General features: G+C 44.8%; 1 protein-coding gene across 1 annotated transcript in view; it reads left to right on the top strand.

Moving 5' to 3' along the window:
- The window catches only part of MAPk-Ak2 (MAP kinase-activated protein kinase 2), a 472,971-nt gene that overhangs the window by 332,955 nt on the left and 121,686 nt on the right, over positions 1–18,330 (top strand). The window contains exon 8 of the mRNA XM_065450685.2: positions 5,695–5,780. Coding sequence (XP_065306757.1) covers positions 5,695–5,780 — 86 coding nt within the window. The remainder of the gene's footprint in view (positions 1–5,694; positions 5,781–18,330) is intronic.

The raw sequence follows: 18,330 nt of genomic DNA, 5'->3' as shown, positions 1-18,330 counted from the left end.
CTAAGCACCAACTTGCCCAAGAAGAAGTCCTTTTGGAATACTTAATATTCTTGCGCACATGACATGAGGAAATGAACCTGTCATCATCATCGTCGTCAGCCTGTTTTATGTCTACTGCAGGATGAAAACCTCTCCCTGCAATCTCCGATTACCCCTGTCTTGCGTCAACCAATTCCAACTAGTGCCTGTGAATTACCTAATTTCATCGCTTCACCTAGTCTTCTGCGGTCTTTGATTGCGTTTCCCTTCTCTTGGCACCCATTCTGTAACCCTAATGGCCCAACGGTTATCTAAGCGCGGTGCATGACATGACCTGCCCTGCTCCATTTTTTTCTCTTGATGTGAATTAGAATATCGTCTATACCCATTTGCTCTCTGATCCAAACTGCTCTCTTTCTGTCTTCCACTCTCTTTCTGTCTCTAGCAATCTTCGTTCCATCACTCTTTGTGCAGTCTTTAACTTGTTCTTGAGCTTCTTTGTCAGTCTCCAAGTCTCTGCCTCATATGTCAGCACAGGTAAAATGCACTGATTGTACACCTTTCTTTTCAATGATAATGATAAGCTTCCAGTCAGAAGCTGACAATGTCTGCCGTATACGATCCAATCTATTTTTATTCTATGAATTTCCTTCTCGGGATCAGGGTTCCCTGTGATTAATTGACTTAGGTAAACATACTCCTTCACAGACTCTAGAGGCTGACTGGCGATCTTGTACTCTTGTTCCCTTGCCCGGCTATTCATAATTATCTTTGTCTTCTGCATATTAATCTTCAACCCTACTCTTACACTGTCTCTGTTGAGGTCCTCAATCATTTGTTGTAACTAGCCTGCATTTTTGATGAATAGAACAATGTCATCTCCAAACCCAAGCTTGCTGAGATATTCACCGTCGATTCTTACTCATAAGCCTTCCCAGTTTAATAACTTCAATACTTCTTCCAAGCGTGCAGGGAATAGCATTGGAGAGATTGTGTTTCCCTGTCTGACCCCTTTCTTTATAGGTATCTTCCTGCTTTTCTTATGTAGAATTAGGGCAGCTGTAGAACCTCTGTAGATACTTTTCAAGGTATTTACGTAAGCGTTTTCTACTCCTTGATTATATAAGGCCTCTATGACTGCTGGTATCTCTACTGAATCAAATGCCTTTTCGTAATTTATGAAAGCCATATAGTAGAGAGGCTGATTGTACTCCGTAGATTTCTGGATAATCTGATTAATGACACGGATGTGATTCATTGTAGAGTATCCCTTCCTGAAGCCAACCTGTTCCCTTGGTTGACTAAGGTCCAGTGTTGCCCTTGTTCTATTAGAGGTAGTTTTGGTAAATATTTTATATAATACTGGGAATAAGCTAGTGAGCCGATAATTTTTCACTTCTTTAAAGGGACACTAAAGTGAAAAAATGATTTCTTCTGCATCAGTAAATTACTGTTCTACAACACCAAAAAACACAACTCTTACAATGATAAGACGTTTGGTAAGCCAGAAAAAAGCGCAAGAACGAAATACGGGTGGCGACGCCTGCTTAAGTTTCCGCACCTGGGTGCTGTGATGTCTAGAATTTTGATGGTATCTTCTAGGGCCTACTAAATATATATAGCAGTACAGATTGACTACAATGTGTTCTAAAGGAACCAAATATTAAACATGACAAGTTTCGGGAACCTTTATTCAGCCAACGCGGCCCAAATGCGAAAACTTACTTTGGAATCCCTGACGTCACGCTGACGTATCAGCGCTGAGGTTTCGGTGCGAAGTTCAAATACTAATACTTGGACCTTCATTTTCTCATCTGATAATCAAACTATTTTTTTAAATGACTGCCTGCAGGGTTCTCAAACAATGATTCATTAGTCTTAACTGATTAATTGTTTCGCTTTAGTGTCTCTTTAACGTCATCCTTTTTGTGGATTAGTATAATGTTTGCATTCTTCCTGTTTTCTGGGACCCTTGCTGTCGATAGACACTTCGTATGAAGAGCCGCTAGTTTTCCAAGCATTATGTCTCCTCCATCTTTGATTATATCGACTGTTGTTCCGTCTTCTCCTGCCGTTGGGGGCTCGTCCATTGCATGTTGACCTTCTTAAGTTTGTCTGGCAACTGCTTGCCCATTATAGAAAAATCTACTCTGGTGTCAAATATGGACATCACTTGGTGCCCATCAATTGTTACATTGCAGTCAGCACGGAGGAAGCCTAAAAACAGCGAAGAAATAACTAGGAACTGGCAAGAATCAGATGTATGCGTTAAGAGACAAAGTCGGCAATATCATTACTAATATGGATGAGATAGTTCAAGTGGCTGAGGAGTTCTATAGAGATTTATACAGTACCAGTGGCACCCACGACGATAATAGAAGAGAAAATAGTCTAGAGGAATTCGAAATCCCAAAGGTAACGCCGGAAGAAGTAAAGAAAGCCTTGGGAGCTATGCAAAGGGGGAAAGCAGCTGGGGAGGATCAGATAACAGCAGATTTGTTGAAAGATGGTGGGCAGAGTGTTCTAGAGAAACTGGCCACCCTGTATACGCAATGCCTCATGACCTCGAGAGTACCGGAATCTTGGAAGAACGCTAACATAATCCTGATTCATAAGAAAGGAGACGCCAAAGATTTGAAAAATTATAGACCAATCAGCTTACTGTCCGTTGCCTACAAACTATTTACTAAGGTAAGGTAATCGCAAATAGAATCAGGAGCACCTTAGACTTCTGTCAAGCAAAGGACCAGGCAGGATTCCGTAAAGGCTACTCAACAATAGATCATATTCACACTATCAATCAGGTGATAGAGAAATGTGCGGAATATAACCAACCCTTATATATAGCTTTCATTGATTACGAGAAAGCGTTTGATTCTGTCGAAACCTCAGCAGTCATGGAGGCATGACGGAATCAGGGTGTAGACGAGCCGTATGTAAAAATACTGAAAGATATCTATAGCGGCTCCACAGCCACCGTAGTCCTCCATAAAGCAAGCAACAAAATCCGAATAAAGAATGGCGTCAGGCAGGGAGATACGATCTCTCCAATGCTATTCACAGTGTGTTTACATTAGGTATGCAGAGACCTAGATTGGGAAGAATTGGGGATAAAAGTTAATGGAGAATACCTTAGTAACTTGCGATTTGCTGATGATATTGCGTTGCTTAGTAACTCAGGGGACCAATTGCAGTGCATGCTCACTGACCTGGAGGGGCAAAGCAGAAGAGTGGGTCTAAAAATTAATCTGCAGAAAACTAAAGTAATGTTTAACAGTCTCGGAAGAGAACAGCAATTTACAATCGGCAGCGGGGCACTGGAAATCGTAAGGGAATACACCTACTTAGGGCACGTAGTGACGGCGGATCCGGATCATGAGACGGAAATAATCAGAAGAATAAGAATGGGCTGGGGTGCGTTTGGCAGGCATTCTCAGATCATCAACAGCAGGTTGCCATTATCCCTCAAGAGAAAAGTATATAATAGCTGTGTCTTACCAGTACTCACCTACGGGGCAGAAAGCTGGAGGCTTACGAAAAGAGTTCTACTCAAATTGAGGACGACGCAGCGAGCTATGGAAAGAAGAATGATACGTGTAACGTTAAGGGATATGAAAAGAGCAAATTGGGTGAGGGAACAAACGCGAGTTAATGACATCTTAGTTGAAATCAAGAAAATGAAATGGGCATGGGCAGGACATGTAATGAGGAGGGAAGATAACCGATGGTCATTAAGGTTTACGGACTGGATCCCAAGGGAAGGGAAGCGTAGCAGGGGGCGGCAGAAAGTTAGGTGGGCGCATGAGAATAAAAAGTTTGCAGGGACGGCATGGCCACAATTAGTACATGACCGAGGCTGTTGGAGAAGTATGGGAGAGGCCTTTGCCCTGCAGTGGGCGTAACCAGGCTGATGATGATGGTGATGAGTGAGCACTGACAATTCTGTCAGCGTTGATCTTGTGGGTCGACCTCTTCTATTCCTGGCAATTATTTGAGAAATTGCAACCCTCCTCCCAGAGGTCACTACATTTAGTTTCCTTGCTGTGAGCTGGTAAAGTGCCCTCTCACCAAGTCGCTGAAACTCTGGCAGTTCAGCGAGGAAAAACGAGTGTAGAGCGTAGGAGAGAGACTGTGGTTGCGAGCAAGGTATGGGGAAAACACGGGGAAGCAAAGAATGGAGTAACAGAAAGGGAATTCGTCTTGCTATATAAAGCACGGGGAAGCAAGAAATGGAGTAACAGAAATGGAATTCGTCTTGCTTAAGGCTCGAGCTGGTTGCCTAAGGACAAAATATACCGGAGCAAATACTCACAGCATGAGGTATGTGTATGCTGCAGCGAATACCCGAAGGCACCTCAGCACATCGTAAAGAAATGTTAAGGTACTCACCCGGTGAGACCTGTAGGTAATGTATACCTTCCCGAAGCACTTCAGTTTAAGGCAGATGGAAGCATCAACTGGTCAGCAGTCAAGATAAGCAAGAGAAGTTTTAGAGTACCGGTGGAAAAGAAGCAGCAAAGAGGTTGATATGACTGTATCCATTACAGGCATAGGTAGGTGTTAGAAGGTAGATAGAGAAGTTTTGAGGAAGAGAAGAAAAGACTACGGAGACGTATACGAAACTGCTAAAATGAACAGCATGTATTGAATTAATTCAAGCCGGCTAGCAAGCATGTATTGAATTAACCTGATTCATTCAAGCAGTCTAGGTCACTATGTGTCACTGTCCCGTTCCAAAGGGGATGCCGGTAAATCATCATCATCACCTTAGAGTGAAAACTGCGCAGGTCATAGGCCTTTGGTTCCAACCGACACGAGTGTAAGAAATCATGCGGTGACAGGTTGGAGAACAGGGGTTCAGCAACCTGTGTTTGAATGATGGGCTGAACATTTGAAGACTATGCTACTATCCTGGTGTTAACAGCGCAAAACAAAGACGGGACACAAGACGAGAAGACGACACCACAAGCGCTGTAGTTAACCGCAGAGTGGAAAACCAACAAGCCCAAGCTGCTATTCTAGCAAAATGCTACTATTGACATGCTTATAAATTGTATGTTTTTGGTGAACGTTTTTCACCTGCCCAATCTCTATTTCTTTGTTATCGTGCAGTGCAAGATGTGCCTTTCTGTATTGGAAGTTTCTCAAATATTATCGCTGGTTCTATCTTTTGTTGATGCTGTTGCCTAACCTTGGGCGACAGTGTATGCGCAATGGGATTAGTGTTGTACTTTTTTGAAACGTGTGCAAGCATCAGTGATTACTTTAGAACCTTCCACGAGTGTGTATAAGTAGCCAACGCATCTTACCCGTAGATCAAATTTGGATGATCGATGCATGTGCTTGTTACTATCATTCTGCCCGTGCGTAACTTTTGTGGGCACAGGCTTGCACAACAAAGAGTTAGTTTTGTGACCCGCCGTTGTGCCAGTCTAAATTTTCACAGTCATGGCAGCGTGACGAATTGCAGATTTTGATTGTGTCCTAGTCTGCACAAACTCTAGCCCTGCTACAATCTATCAGTCTTTGACTAAGCTCTGCTTCCCATTCCTTTGTGCATTAGTCAGCTGAGTTTGCTGGACAAAGTGTGTTCTTGTGCAAAACAGACTTTGACCAAGTGGCATATCTCTCTTGATGACTGCATGCTTATTTGGTCATTCTGACAAGTGGTGTTGCTAGCCTAAAGTAATAATTTCTGCGGATGTGGGCTTGCAGCAAAGGACCTGATCAAGGGCCTGCTGCGGACTGACCCCACCCAGCGGCTCACCATTGAAGAAGTGCTGGTGAACAAGTGGATTGCGGTCAGTGTTCATCACATCTGCTTGTAGCCATTTGTCAAGCGGCACAGTTCTAACTCTGATGTGTCGCTTACGTGAAAAGTTGTGGCTTGTCCTAAGGGTCATTTCAAAATTGGCTCTTAGCATGCCTTTCTCAGGATGTCACTTTTTGATAAGTTGTTCTTGTTCATTTTCTGTTTTCAATACAAAAATTCATAAAAGGCCACTGAGAATATTGTTTACTCATAATGGCAAAGCCTTTAGTGCAATTCATAAAGACAGGGATGTGACAGAGGAACAGGACCGTGCTATCACGTCCCTGTCTTTGAATTGCGCTAAAGGCTTTGCCATTATGAGTAAATCATACCAACTAGCCCAAGAACCAACCTTGTTGAGAATATTGTATTTCTATGTTGCCTGAAAAATCTTACCTTTTGAATATGAAAAAAGAAAGGGAGATTCTCAGTCACAGTTCGCAGTAGAAATCTACGGTAAATTTTATATCAGAAAATGGCCTTAAGTCATGTCGATAGAGTAAAACAAGACAGGAGTGCTGACTCAGCTTCTTGAAGGGCACATTCTGTAATGCCGGGTCCTGCTTCACAGTGTGTTTGCCAGACGGCGCTACGGATGAGGAAAAGCTGTGGAGGGAAGTGACGGGTCCTCCTACAAACCGAAGGAGCAGAAGCGTGGGCAGGCCAAGCTCGAATCTCTCTGTCATTGCTATAGCAACGGCGCATGGTTGGGTTTAGCCATGTTCCCGTGCTTGCTTGCCTATCCGTTTTTTTGTGTGCTCCGAGCATGCCTTGATGCCTGGAGCGTGCATAGCTCTCGTGGTTCACGGGGTGCCGTTAGCAGAAGAAACAAGTCTTTGTATCATTTTATTTCATTTATATTATACAGGCCAAATGCAGGGCGTTTGTATGGTGGGCTACATGGAATTGTGCAAGGCACAGGAGCAGAAAATAAACGAATTACAGAAATTAAGGTGGAAAAGAAAGAAAAACTAGGAAAGGCTAGGGGGATGTAATAGCGATTCATGCAGTCTCAAGCAATGACAGAAACAGCAAAGAGAAGCTTTTAATGCAAAGGTGATGTTTATCACATTTTATAGAAGTACCTATTAAGTGCAAAGATGCTTCAAATAATTCTTTTTCTCGCGATGCTTTTCGTATCGCTTGATTCTCCTATTGATAAAAACTTAGAGTGCTAAAAACACGAAAGACGTAGAAACAGAAACACACACCACACACGCTTACTCACAACTGATGTTTAATGCACGTATGGAAAAATACATATATAGAAAGTGGATGCGTCGCGCATGTCAAGATGAGGTATAAAAACAGCATGCATCTAAGGCACATGTGAATATCGATTAATAAAATTCAATTCCTTATCATGTAGTAATATGGATGGTTGGCTTACACAGAGTGCGGCATTTTTGGTTATATGATAGGCTAACAATTTTTCTGACCTAACCTTTACCGTACCGTGCAACGTTATGTAGCTGCATGTGAACCATGCCAATTTCGTAAGACGCCTGCTTTGCTTCCGGCTGGAACCCTCCAGCCAATTGATATACCCACCGAACCGTTTTATTGTGCTGGCCTTGACCTATTGGGCCATTTTCCTACCTCCAGAGACGGAAATAACTACATCGCCGTTGCAATGGATTAGTCAATCCGCTATGCCGTCACACGAGCCATCCAGACCAGTTGTGCTACCGACGTCGCAGACTTCCTGCTTCAAGACGTCATCTAACACCACGAAGCTCCTCGCCAGCTTCTCATAGACAGGAGCCGCTACTTTTTATCTGGGGTTATTGAAGATCTACTTCGCTCTTGTACCACGAAACACAAGTTCACGACAGCATACCACCCTCAAACGAAAGGCCTCACTGAACGCCTGAACCGAACACTTACAGATATGCTTTCGGTGTATGTCTCCTCAGATCGTTATGACTGGGACGCCGCGCTTCTATTTGGGACGTTTGCGTACAACTCGTCACGTGACAACATCACTCTCTGCTCCCCCTTCTACCTCCTCTTTGGTCATGACCCGACATTGCCTTTCGACACGCTCTTGCCGAGTGCTCTCGAGTCCCCGTCTGAGTACGCTCGCGATGCTGGAGCTACGGCAGATTGCCCGCCGTCGCCTGAGTCGCAGGCATGACAGACGTCTTTATGACAACCGTCATTGTGATGTCCAGGGATCTGCCGGCGACTCTGTCCTCCTTTGGACTCCTTCACGGCATGTCGGCCTATCAGAAAAACTGCTCTTCCAGTACTCTGGCCCTTACCGCGTTGTCCGACAGCTCAGTGATGTGACTTAAGAAGTAGCTCCAGCCGATGCTTCCCCGTCGTCCACATCAACTGATATCATCCATGTGGGTCGTCGTAAGCCAGATCATGCAGCCATCATCTAGAAGGTGCCGAATCAGTGTTTTCGCTGCCGGGGATTATGTCACGGTGCCACGAGAGGGACAAAGACGACAATTACTAATAAGACAATAGAGATGATGCAGTCTGGCTAACCTTAGGTTCGGCCATACTGGTTGTACAGGCCATATTGTCTGCAAAGTAAACATGGTCCCATTTAACCTTATATCTCTGCATGTTTCATTTTGTGTTTTTCCATACGTGCATTAAATATCAGTTGTGAGTGAGCGTGTGTGGTGTGTGTCTACCTGCTTCGTGTTTTTAGCGCTCTGAGTTTTTATTAATATTCGTTACCAACTACTGTATTTACTCAAATCTAGGCTGACCCCATAAAGTCCGAAGCCCCCAAATATATATATATATATATATATATATATATATATATATATATATATATATATATATATATATATATATATATATATATGTATTACCTCGAATGTAGGCCGAACAAAAAAAGCGAGGACAGCGTTCACAAAATGCAAACAGCATTTATTGAATCTGAACAGGCAGAGCTCATTCAAAGTCGTCGTCGCTTCTAGACTCGTCGCTGTGTTCCTTGTCACTGTCAACTTCAAACAGCGCACTATCTTCGGTACCGTCAAGCGCATTAGATATGCTGCACTTTCTAAAGGCACGCATGATCAAAGTACCTGGGATGTCGTCCCATGCTGCAGCTACCCAGTCCGCCAGCTGCGATAGCGATGCACGTTTGATGCGGCCCGTTGCTGTCACGATAGCACCACGCCACACACCAATACGGCCGACCCGACACAGGTCAGAATGGCGACCCCGCTTGTGTACGATTGGCTACTGGCATGGCTAGTAGCGGCTGCGATACTGACTTTTCTAGGTGGCGCTAGCTATGCACCATATTTAGCAGTTTCAATTAAAAACTGGCGCGTTTTTTAAAATCCTCGAATCTAAGCCGACCCTAGTGTTTGGAATATGATTATTTGAAAAAATTTATCGGCCTAGATTCGACTAAATACGGTGGCCCACCCATTCATACTGATTCTCTTGTGAGCAAAATTGCTGCATTCTCATTAAAACATAATAATGCAGAATTTCTGCTAGTGTTTCCTGCTTATGAACTTCACAAGGGAAGCTGAGATTGTGTGTCTCCATCGTCATCATCATCATCATCATCATCATCAGCCTGGTTATGTCCACTGCAGGGCAAAGACGTCTCCGACACTTCTCCAACTATCCCGGTCATGTACTAATTGTGACCATGTTGTCCCAGCAAACTTCTTAATCTCATCCGCCCACCTAACCTTCTGCCGTCCCCTCCTACGCTTCCCTTCCCTTGGAATCCATTCTGTAACCCTTAATGATTCATCCGCCGTGGTTGCTCAGTGGCTATGGTGTTGGGCTGCTGAGCACGAGGTCGCGGGATCGTATCCCGGCCACGGCGGCCGCATTTCGATGGGGGCGAAATGCGAAAACACCCGTGTACTTAGATCTGGGTGCACGTTAAAGAACCTCAGGTGGTCAAAATTTCCGGAGTCCTCCACTACGGCGTGCCTCATAATCAGAAAGTGGTTTTGGCACGTAAAACCCCAAATATTATTATTATTATTATTAACCCTTAATGACAATTGGTTATCTTCCCTCCTTATAACATCACCCAATATTCTCTCTTCTTAACCCTTAACGTTACACCAATAATTCTTCTTTCCATAGTTCGTTGCGTCGTCTTCAATTTGAGTAGAACCCTTTTCGTAAGCCTCCAGGTTTCTGCCCCGTAGGTGAGTACTGGTAAGACACAGGTATTATACACTTTTCTCTTGAGGGATAATGGCAACCTGCTATTCATGATCTGAGAATGCCTGCCAAACGCACCCCAGCCCATTCTTATTTCTATTATCGCAGTCTCATGATCCGGATCCGCGATCACTACATGCCCTGAGCAGATGTATTCCCTTACCACATCCAGTGCCTCGCTACCTATCGTAAACTGCTGTTCTCTTCCGAGACTGTTAAACATTACTTTAGTTTTTTGCAGATTAATTTTTAGACCGACCCTTCTTTTTTGCCTCTCTAGGTCAGTGAGCATGCATTGCAAATGGTCCCCTGAGTTACTAAGCAAGGCAATATCATCAGCGAATCGCAAGTTACTAAGGTATTCTCCATTAACGCTTATCATACCACAGATGATATGATGCCATTGTTCGTGAAGTTGACCTTTGTTTGTAATTAACCCCCCTACGATAATGCCCAACTCGGGCACTGTAGGTATTTGTAATAAATAAATAAATAAGTAAATCCCCAATTCTTCCCAATCCAGGCCTCTGAATACCTCCTGTAAGCACGCTGTGAATAGCATTGGAGAGATCGTATCTCCCTGCCTGACGCCTTTCTTTATTAGGATTTTGTTGCTTTCGTTACGGAGGACTATGGTGGCTGTGGGGCCATATATATCTTTCCGTATTTTTACGTATGGCTCATCTACACCCTGATTCCATAATGCCTCCATGACTGCTGAGGTTTCGAGTGAATCAAATGCTTTCTCGTAATCCCATGGTCAATTGTTGCTTCATAGACATTCCCCCACGGGGCGTCTGTGTCAGCAGGCATTTGATATGTTGCCACACCACGTATTATCGGCCAAAAAAGTAAACGGACCACGGCACAGGTGGCCGGAACGGCTGCGGGGCCACACCAGGGTCCTGCTATCTCGCTCTGCGCGCTGACGGCGAGAGTGCCCCGAATGACGCCACACTTCGCCCTCTCTCTCGCGCGGGACCTTGTCACGCTTGATAAATTTCTAGTGCACCGTTCGGTTGCTCTGCTGCTGACGGTCGCGACGAAGGGGACTGTGCATCGCCGGTAGTTCAGCACATGGCGCTGTAGAACAGTAGTGGACGGCCGCGAGGCGTCAAACCGCGCCACTGAGAAGGAACGAAGACTCGTTCTTAATGTTGTTTTGCTTATATTCACCATACCTCTCATATTAGTGCATTTCGCTGGCGTCCACCGCTGCTCGATTTTAGGCAAGACAAAGCAAGGAGCCGCAACGGCGGCTACAGTGAAGGCCGCTCCATGCGCGCTCTTTCACGCCGGCGCGATAACTTACAGGCGCCAAGCTTTGGTGCCGGGGCGGGTTCTCTGTCGATATTACTATTCGGGCATTGTCTCCAGTAGTGGGTGTAATAACTATAGCAACAACGCCTCTCAAAACTGCTTTAATGTGATACTACAATATGCAGCCCGTTATGAAACTTTCTTTACAAAAATACCGTCAGAAAGACACGATTGGAAAGGCGAATCAGAAAAAACAAGTCGCTCGTGAAAGCTTATTCACAGAAGCAGATAAAAAATGGCATTCCGTGGGTTGAAGAGGTCCTGAGCGGAATGAAAAGTTGCCGTCGACCGCGATGAGCCTACTCGCCTTGGCATCGAGTCATAGAGCGCTGCTATACTAGATCCGGTCGTCCGCGCAGCGCTTCCCACCCTTCCTTCACGGTATGATGCAGCTGATCCGCGTTGCCACAGCAAAGGCGCCAATAGGACACCGGCGTTCAATAATTCCTTTTTATTCTCTGGAACGGTGCGGGCGGCGCGCTTTGTAGTGCGCGCTGCTATCCAGATATGGCTGTGTCCAGCCATTGGACACTGGAATACTAGGAAATGTTTAAAAACGAGAACGGTCGCATTCCTTTCGTCGCAAAAATGCCATCTCGGGTGCCGATCGAGGAGAGAAGGCGCATTGTGTGGCTTAGCATAGAAGGTGTCCCTCAGCGTGAAATCTGCCGCCTCACCAGGAGGGGCAGAACATCGGTGAACCGAATTATTCAAGCCTATAGGGATGAATGCGGTAAAATTGCTGATGCTCAGCGCAGTGGGCGCCTAGGCTTACAACGTTGAAAGAGGACCAACGGATAATTGCTGCCGCTGTTGTGGACCCCTTTCTGAACGCCAGGGAAATTGGCGAAGCACTGGACCTCAGTTGCTGCAGCGAGACTATCAGGAGCAGACTGCGAGAGGCAGGTCTCATGGACTGCGTTGCCGCTCAGAAGCCGCACCTAACGACGAAGCAGAGGGAAGAGCGACTTAATTTTGCCCGAGCGTTCGAGCAATGGACTGCAGAGGAGTGGCGGGAGGTCATCTTCACGGATGAGTCAACGTTCAGCACACGCTGGGACCAACAGCAGCGTCTCTGGCGTCCGTTGAACAGCAGGTACGACCTGTCATCCTTGTAGTTGAGGGAAGTTGCGGGTAAAGTTCGCAGAGCTAGTCAGTGCTAAAAAATAGGGATTGTTTGCAACGCATACTAGCCTTAAGAATGCAGTACAGCCTCATTTCTCGTCTTACTGCATGACTAGACGTAGGTGCAGTATTGACTACAAAGTGTTTCTTTTGCGTCATTGCATATCAGCGCGCTGAATGTTAGACAGAGTATAATTTAAGCCTTCACGGTTTTCTTTTCTACAGCAGAGTGAAGTGGCTGCGCGTTAAGTTTTGTACCCGACATATGTTAATGACTGCTCTCTCATATGCCCAGATATGACCCCGGGCACATCCACAGCGTGCTCAGCAGCGGCCGCTGCTCGGTTAGTGTTTGGGGCGCCATCAGTAAGGACGGCCTTGGCCCACTCGTGCGGATTGAGGGCTCGTTCACCGGGTCGAAGTACTGCGAACTCCTCGTCAAGCACTTGATTCCATACGTTCTGGACGGGCCATTCTAGGATGGGTCCTAGATGTTCCAGCACGACCGATGCCCTGTACACAAAGCGCGCGCTGTGAGCGCACTTCAGGAGAGCTACGTCGTGCGTCAGCTTCCGTGGCCGCCTTACGGGGCTGATCTTTACCCCATCGAGAACATTTGGGCAATGTTGAAGAAGACTCTTGCCTCACGGCGCCTGTGTGGATCAGCTTTGGCATGCTGTGAAGGAAGAGTGGGAAGCACTACGCGGACATCCGGAGCTAGTGGCCGCGCTCTATGACTCGATGCCAAGGCGAGTAGGCCAAGTCATCGCGATCGACGGCGAATTTTCATCCCATTGAGGACCTCTTCAACGCATGTAACCCCATTTTTTGATCTTCTTCCTAAACGGATGCAAATAGCCAAAGTGTCTGTATTGTTCAAGAAAGGTGACGTTAATGATACTAAAAATTATACACCCATTTCTATATTACCTGTTTTTTCGAAGGGTCTAGAAAAGCTAATACTAATGCAGGTTTCGAAGTTTTTTGACAAGCACAGCCTAATTTCTCCAGCCCAGTTTGGATTTAGAAAACGACGGTCTACAGAATTAGCACTACTCCATCAAAAAGAGTTTATTTTATCGCAATTTGAAATTAGAAACATTGTCCTTGGTATTTATATTGATTTCACTAAAGCATTTGATTGCATCCTTCACTCTGTTCTTCTTGATAAGCTTGAAACCTACGGTATTCGAGGGCACTGTGGAAGCCTTATAAAATCTTATCTTGATAATCGCTATCAATATGTTGAAATAAACAATAGCCGCTCAAATTTGAAGCTTATCACCAGAGGCGTTCCTCAAGGTAGTATTCTTGGCCCGTTCCTGTTTATCATATATATAAATGACTTAGTAAATATCTATAAAGATGCGAAATACGTAATGTACGCAGACGACGCCAGTATATTTTTTTCGTCACCTGACTCTAGTAGCCTTGAGAATAAAGCTAACACTGCTCTGAAAACTCTTCATGTATGGTCAAAACAAAACTGTCTACAAATCAATATAAACAAAACAAAAGCAATAATCTTTAGGCCAAAATCTAAGCAAATAACCAGTTCCATCAACCTTGTTTATGACGATGTAAACCTAGAAATTGTAGATATTTTTAAAATACTTGGCGTTATTTTCACACAAAATATGCTTTGGGACATGCACATAGAATCGGTATTGGGCAAATTATCTCGTGTAGTTGGGATGATGGTGCGGCTGAGACTCTTTTACCTTACAGAATCAAGGTTCTTATTTATAACACCCTATTTTTTTCTACACTTTATTATTGTCTGCTCGTGTGGGGTACCACATCACATACGAATCTAGAAAAGATACATATACTGCAGAAAAAATTTTTGCGAATACTATTTAACCTGCCTTACAATGCCCACACATCAGACTTATTTCAGATAGCAAATGTAATACCCGTTTTTAACCTTTATAATTACAAGTTAAGTCAAGCTTTCAAACGGGAGGTAAAAGAGAACTTAAAGTTTCTTCACGAATTATCTAATCTCACCAGGAACACACATTCTTACATTACAAGGTGTACGGAACAGTGGAAGGTGGTCACTCCGCGTGCCAATTATTCTACACAAAAGATATCATACACACTACCAACACTTTTAAATTTGTTTCTGAAATCAGGTCTTGACATTTATATAACTGGTGTACGAGCTTTACGTGAACATTTTGTCACTCAATCTTTCTTAAATAATTGAAGAGCGTTTTTCAGATAAGTTGTGTTTTTTGCGTATATATTTGTGCATATTTCACATATAGTCAATTGTTATGTATATATATGCCTCCTGTGCAATCGCTGTTTGCCTTGTAAAGGAGGCTGCGGGCTCTAGTCAAGTCGCTTGCCCAAAGCGACTTTTACCCGCAGTCTCCTCCATCACTGATGGAAATAAAAGAAGTTATTATTATTATTATTATTATTATTATTATTATTATTATTATTATTATTACTATTATTATTATTATTATTATTATTATTAATAAGCTTTCACGAGCGACTTGTTTTTCCGATTAGTCTTTCCAGTCATCTCTTTCTGACGGTACTTTTGTAAAGCAAGTTTCATAACAGACTGTGTATTGTAGTAGCGAATAAAGCAGTGTGGAGAGGCGCACTGCTATAGTTAATAAACTCACTGCTAAAGACAATGCCGGAAAAGTAATATCGACAGAGAACCCGCGCCGGCAGTAAAGCTTGGCACCTGCAAGCACGCGTCACCGTAGCCGCCGTTGCGGCTGCTTGCGTTGTGTTGCCTAAAATCGAGCAGCGGTGGACGCCAGCGAAATGCATTAATGTGAGAGGTATGGTGAATATAAGCAAAACAACATTAAGAACAAGTCTTCGTTCCTTCTCAGTGACGCGGTTTGATGCCCCGCAGCCGTCCACTACTGCTCTACAGCGCCATGTGCTGAACTACCGGCGATGCACAGTCCCCTTCGTCGCGACCGTCACCAGCAGAGCAACCGAACGGTGCACTAGAAATTTATCAAGCGTGACAAGGCCCCGCGCGAGAGAGAGGGCGAAGTGTGGCGTCACTCGGCGCACTCTCGCTGTCAGCGCGCGGAGCGAGATAGCAGCGCCCCGGTGGGGCCCTGCAGCCGCTCCGCCCACCCGTGCCGTGGTCCGTTTACTTTTTTGGCCGATAGTACCTGAACACACGAGGGATGGACCCTCCCACGTCCAATTGTGCATGGCTTAGCCGTGTTTGGGGAAACGGGGATCAGGGGGGCTGAGCCAGTGCTGAGTGCTTAGTCCTTCATGGCCCCTCAGAGGAGGCAACACACCCCTTTGGCCTCGGCTTCACGTAGACGGCACTGCCAAACTGACTCATCCGGTAGAAATCGGTAATTTGTTTTTTCTTGTGCACCTCTCCTGTCTTTCCTGTCTTCTGCTCTCTTTTATATTTTGATCCTGGCTGTCAGGGCTAACGCTGGCAGTAGCCAACTTAGGTTATCCAGGGAAAACAGGAGGAAGGTGGGAGATGGAAAGTCACAATGATGAGCAAAACGAGAACAAGGTAAAAGCGGAAGCCAACATTTTGACAAGTGGGCTTGCCTGTTTTAAGGCGACATATGCTTTCCTCATCACAGTATTGTAGGGGTTGAAGGACGGATTTCGGGATGAAGACAAAACTTGGGAGTATTTATTTTACATTATTTACAGAGAGGTGAGCGTCCAGTAACATTCGTACAGTCATTACGGGCCGGCAGCAACTCGGACGCTGCGGCCCGCGGCAAGAAGTTCGAGAGAGGTGAATCAGGGAATCAGGGTATGTCCCAGAATCTCTGGAAGGCTTCTTATAAGCCCTTCGAGCACTGTAAGTCACGTCATGTTTGACCAATGGGAGAGTCCGCTCCGATGACGCCACTTTCAGCCAATGGTAGGCGCCCGTGTCGTGGTGTCACACCTGGCGGCTCTCTGCGGCCTTGCCTCGCAGACTTGCAATGCACTTCTAACGAGGAGAAGGGGAGGGCTGCTCATGCTCCATTGTCCGAGTCCCCCCTTCTAATCCCGGCGGCGTACGAACTTGTTGGCACGTGAACTTGTTGCCTTCAACTTGTTTGCTCGGCCGCTCCTCTGGAATGTGCTTTCCTGCTTCTGCATTCCTCAATTAGCTGTGCTGCGTTTCGAAGTGGTTTGGGGAACTCGAAGTAATCGCAGGAAACAGCTCCATATCTAACAGCTCGTCCTCGCCCCGGTTGTTCTGAATGGCCGGTGAACTCAATTCGCTGGCCATGAGGAACGCTGAAAGAAGCTGCAGGGTACTGGGGTCGAGCCTCGTTTGACAACCCTCGGGATCCTGGGCCCTGGAGAACATACGTCAAACAAACCAAACAACACAGCGCTGCACCACGCGTAAGCGCAGGCTCTTCACCCCTGACTCGCCAGGCTATTACTGAGTCAAAATCAACCCTGATCTTTTAGTTCCCCAATTTTGACAACAGTTCCAACCACCCTTCCAAACAGCTATCCATTTCTCCTCGATTGCCGACAAGACCAGAGTACTATTGTTGTTGCAAAACAAAAGGGTCGTTGACGATGCAAACAACAAATGAAAACAGCCGAACATAACTTAAGTGGCCTAGCCACACGAACAGCATTTATTTATTTATTTATTTATTTATTAATCATACCCTCAGGGCCATTACGGCATTATAGAGGGGAGTGGTTACAAGCAAAAACGGGTAAATTCAACAAACAGGAATTATTAGTGCAGAAAATTATGTATATGAATATGTATAAACAAAACTATTTAACAAATGGCACCTAGATATACAATGTTAGCTAAGGCATTTGTGAGTACAGGTTGAACAATATGAAAAAAAAAGGTTCCTAGTTATACAGTGTTAGCTATGACATTCTTGAATAATTGGTGATCTGCGATAGTGGCTATCGAGGCGGGGAGGTGATTCCACTCATTGGAAGTGCGTGGTACAAATGACTGCAAAAAAGCGTTCGATCTGCAAAATGAAATGTCAACCTTATGAATGTGGTCTAGTCTGGGTGATACATACGGAGGCGGAGAAATAAGTTTGTTGCGTAGCAGCGGGTGATGAAATAATTTATGAAAAAGGCACAAACGGAACAATTTTCGGCGTGATAACAAGGACGGTAGGTTGAGGCTAGATTTCATGGCACTGATACTCGCGGTTCTATTATAGTTAGAAAGAATGAAACGAGTAGAGTTATTCTGAACCATTTCTAGTGAGTGTATTAGGTTTACTTGACCTGGATCCCAGATTGAAGCAGCGTACTCAAGTTTAGGTCGTATTAGAGTTTTATAGAGGATTAATTTTAAGGAAGAAGGTGCTTTGGAAAAGTTGCGTCGTAAGTAACCTGCATTCTGTTAGCGTTACTTACTATATGGGTGATGTGAGTATTCAAAGTAAGATCAGAGGTGATGTGAAGGCCAAGGTACTTGTAAGGTGTTACCAATTCTAATGGAGTGTTATTAAGGGAGTACACAGGTGGTTCACTGGTAGTTCGAGATACACGCATGAATTTACACTTGTTGACGTTTAGTTCCATTAACCATGAATTGCACCATGCAGAAATGGCGTTAAGGTCAGCTTGAAGCCTGGTAACATCCTCGTCGCGAGTTATTTCGGTGTAAATTACGCAGTCGTCAGCAAATAGGTGAATTTGAGATGAAACACAGGAAGGTAAGTCGTTAATATATATGAGAAATAGGAGGGGTCCAAGCACGGAGCCTTGTGGTACACCTGAATAAACAGGACTCAGATTAGATTTTGCTTCGTTAGCTGAAACGAACTGTGAACGGTTAGTGAGGAAAACTTCAAGCCAGTACAGAATTTTAGGCTCAAGGTTTAGTTGTTGCAGTTTGTAGATTAATAAGCTATGGCACACTTTATCGAACGCTTTGGCGAAGTCCAAAAAAATTAGATCTGCAACTG

The sequence above is a fragment of the Dermacentor albipictus genome, chromosome 5, assembly GCF_038994185.2.
Source record: "Dermacentor albipictus isolate Rhodes 1998 colony chromosome 5, USDA_Dalb.pri_finalv2, whole genome shotgun sequence".
In the NCBI taxonomy this organism is placed as follows: domain Eukaryota; kingdom Metazoa; phylum Arthropoda; class Arachnida; order Ixodida; family Ixodidae; genus Dermacentor; species Dermacentor albipictus.
This window is presented reverse-complemented; position numbering and strand designations above follow the sequence as displayed.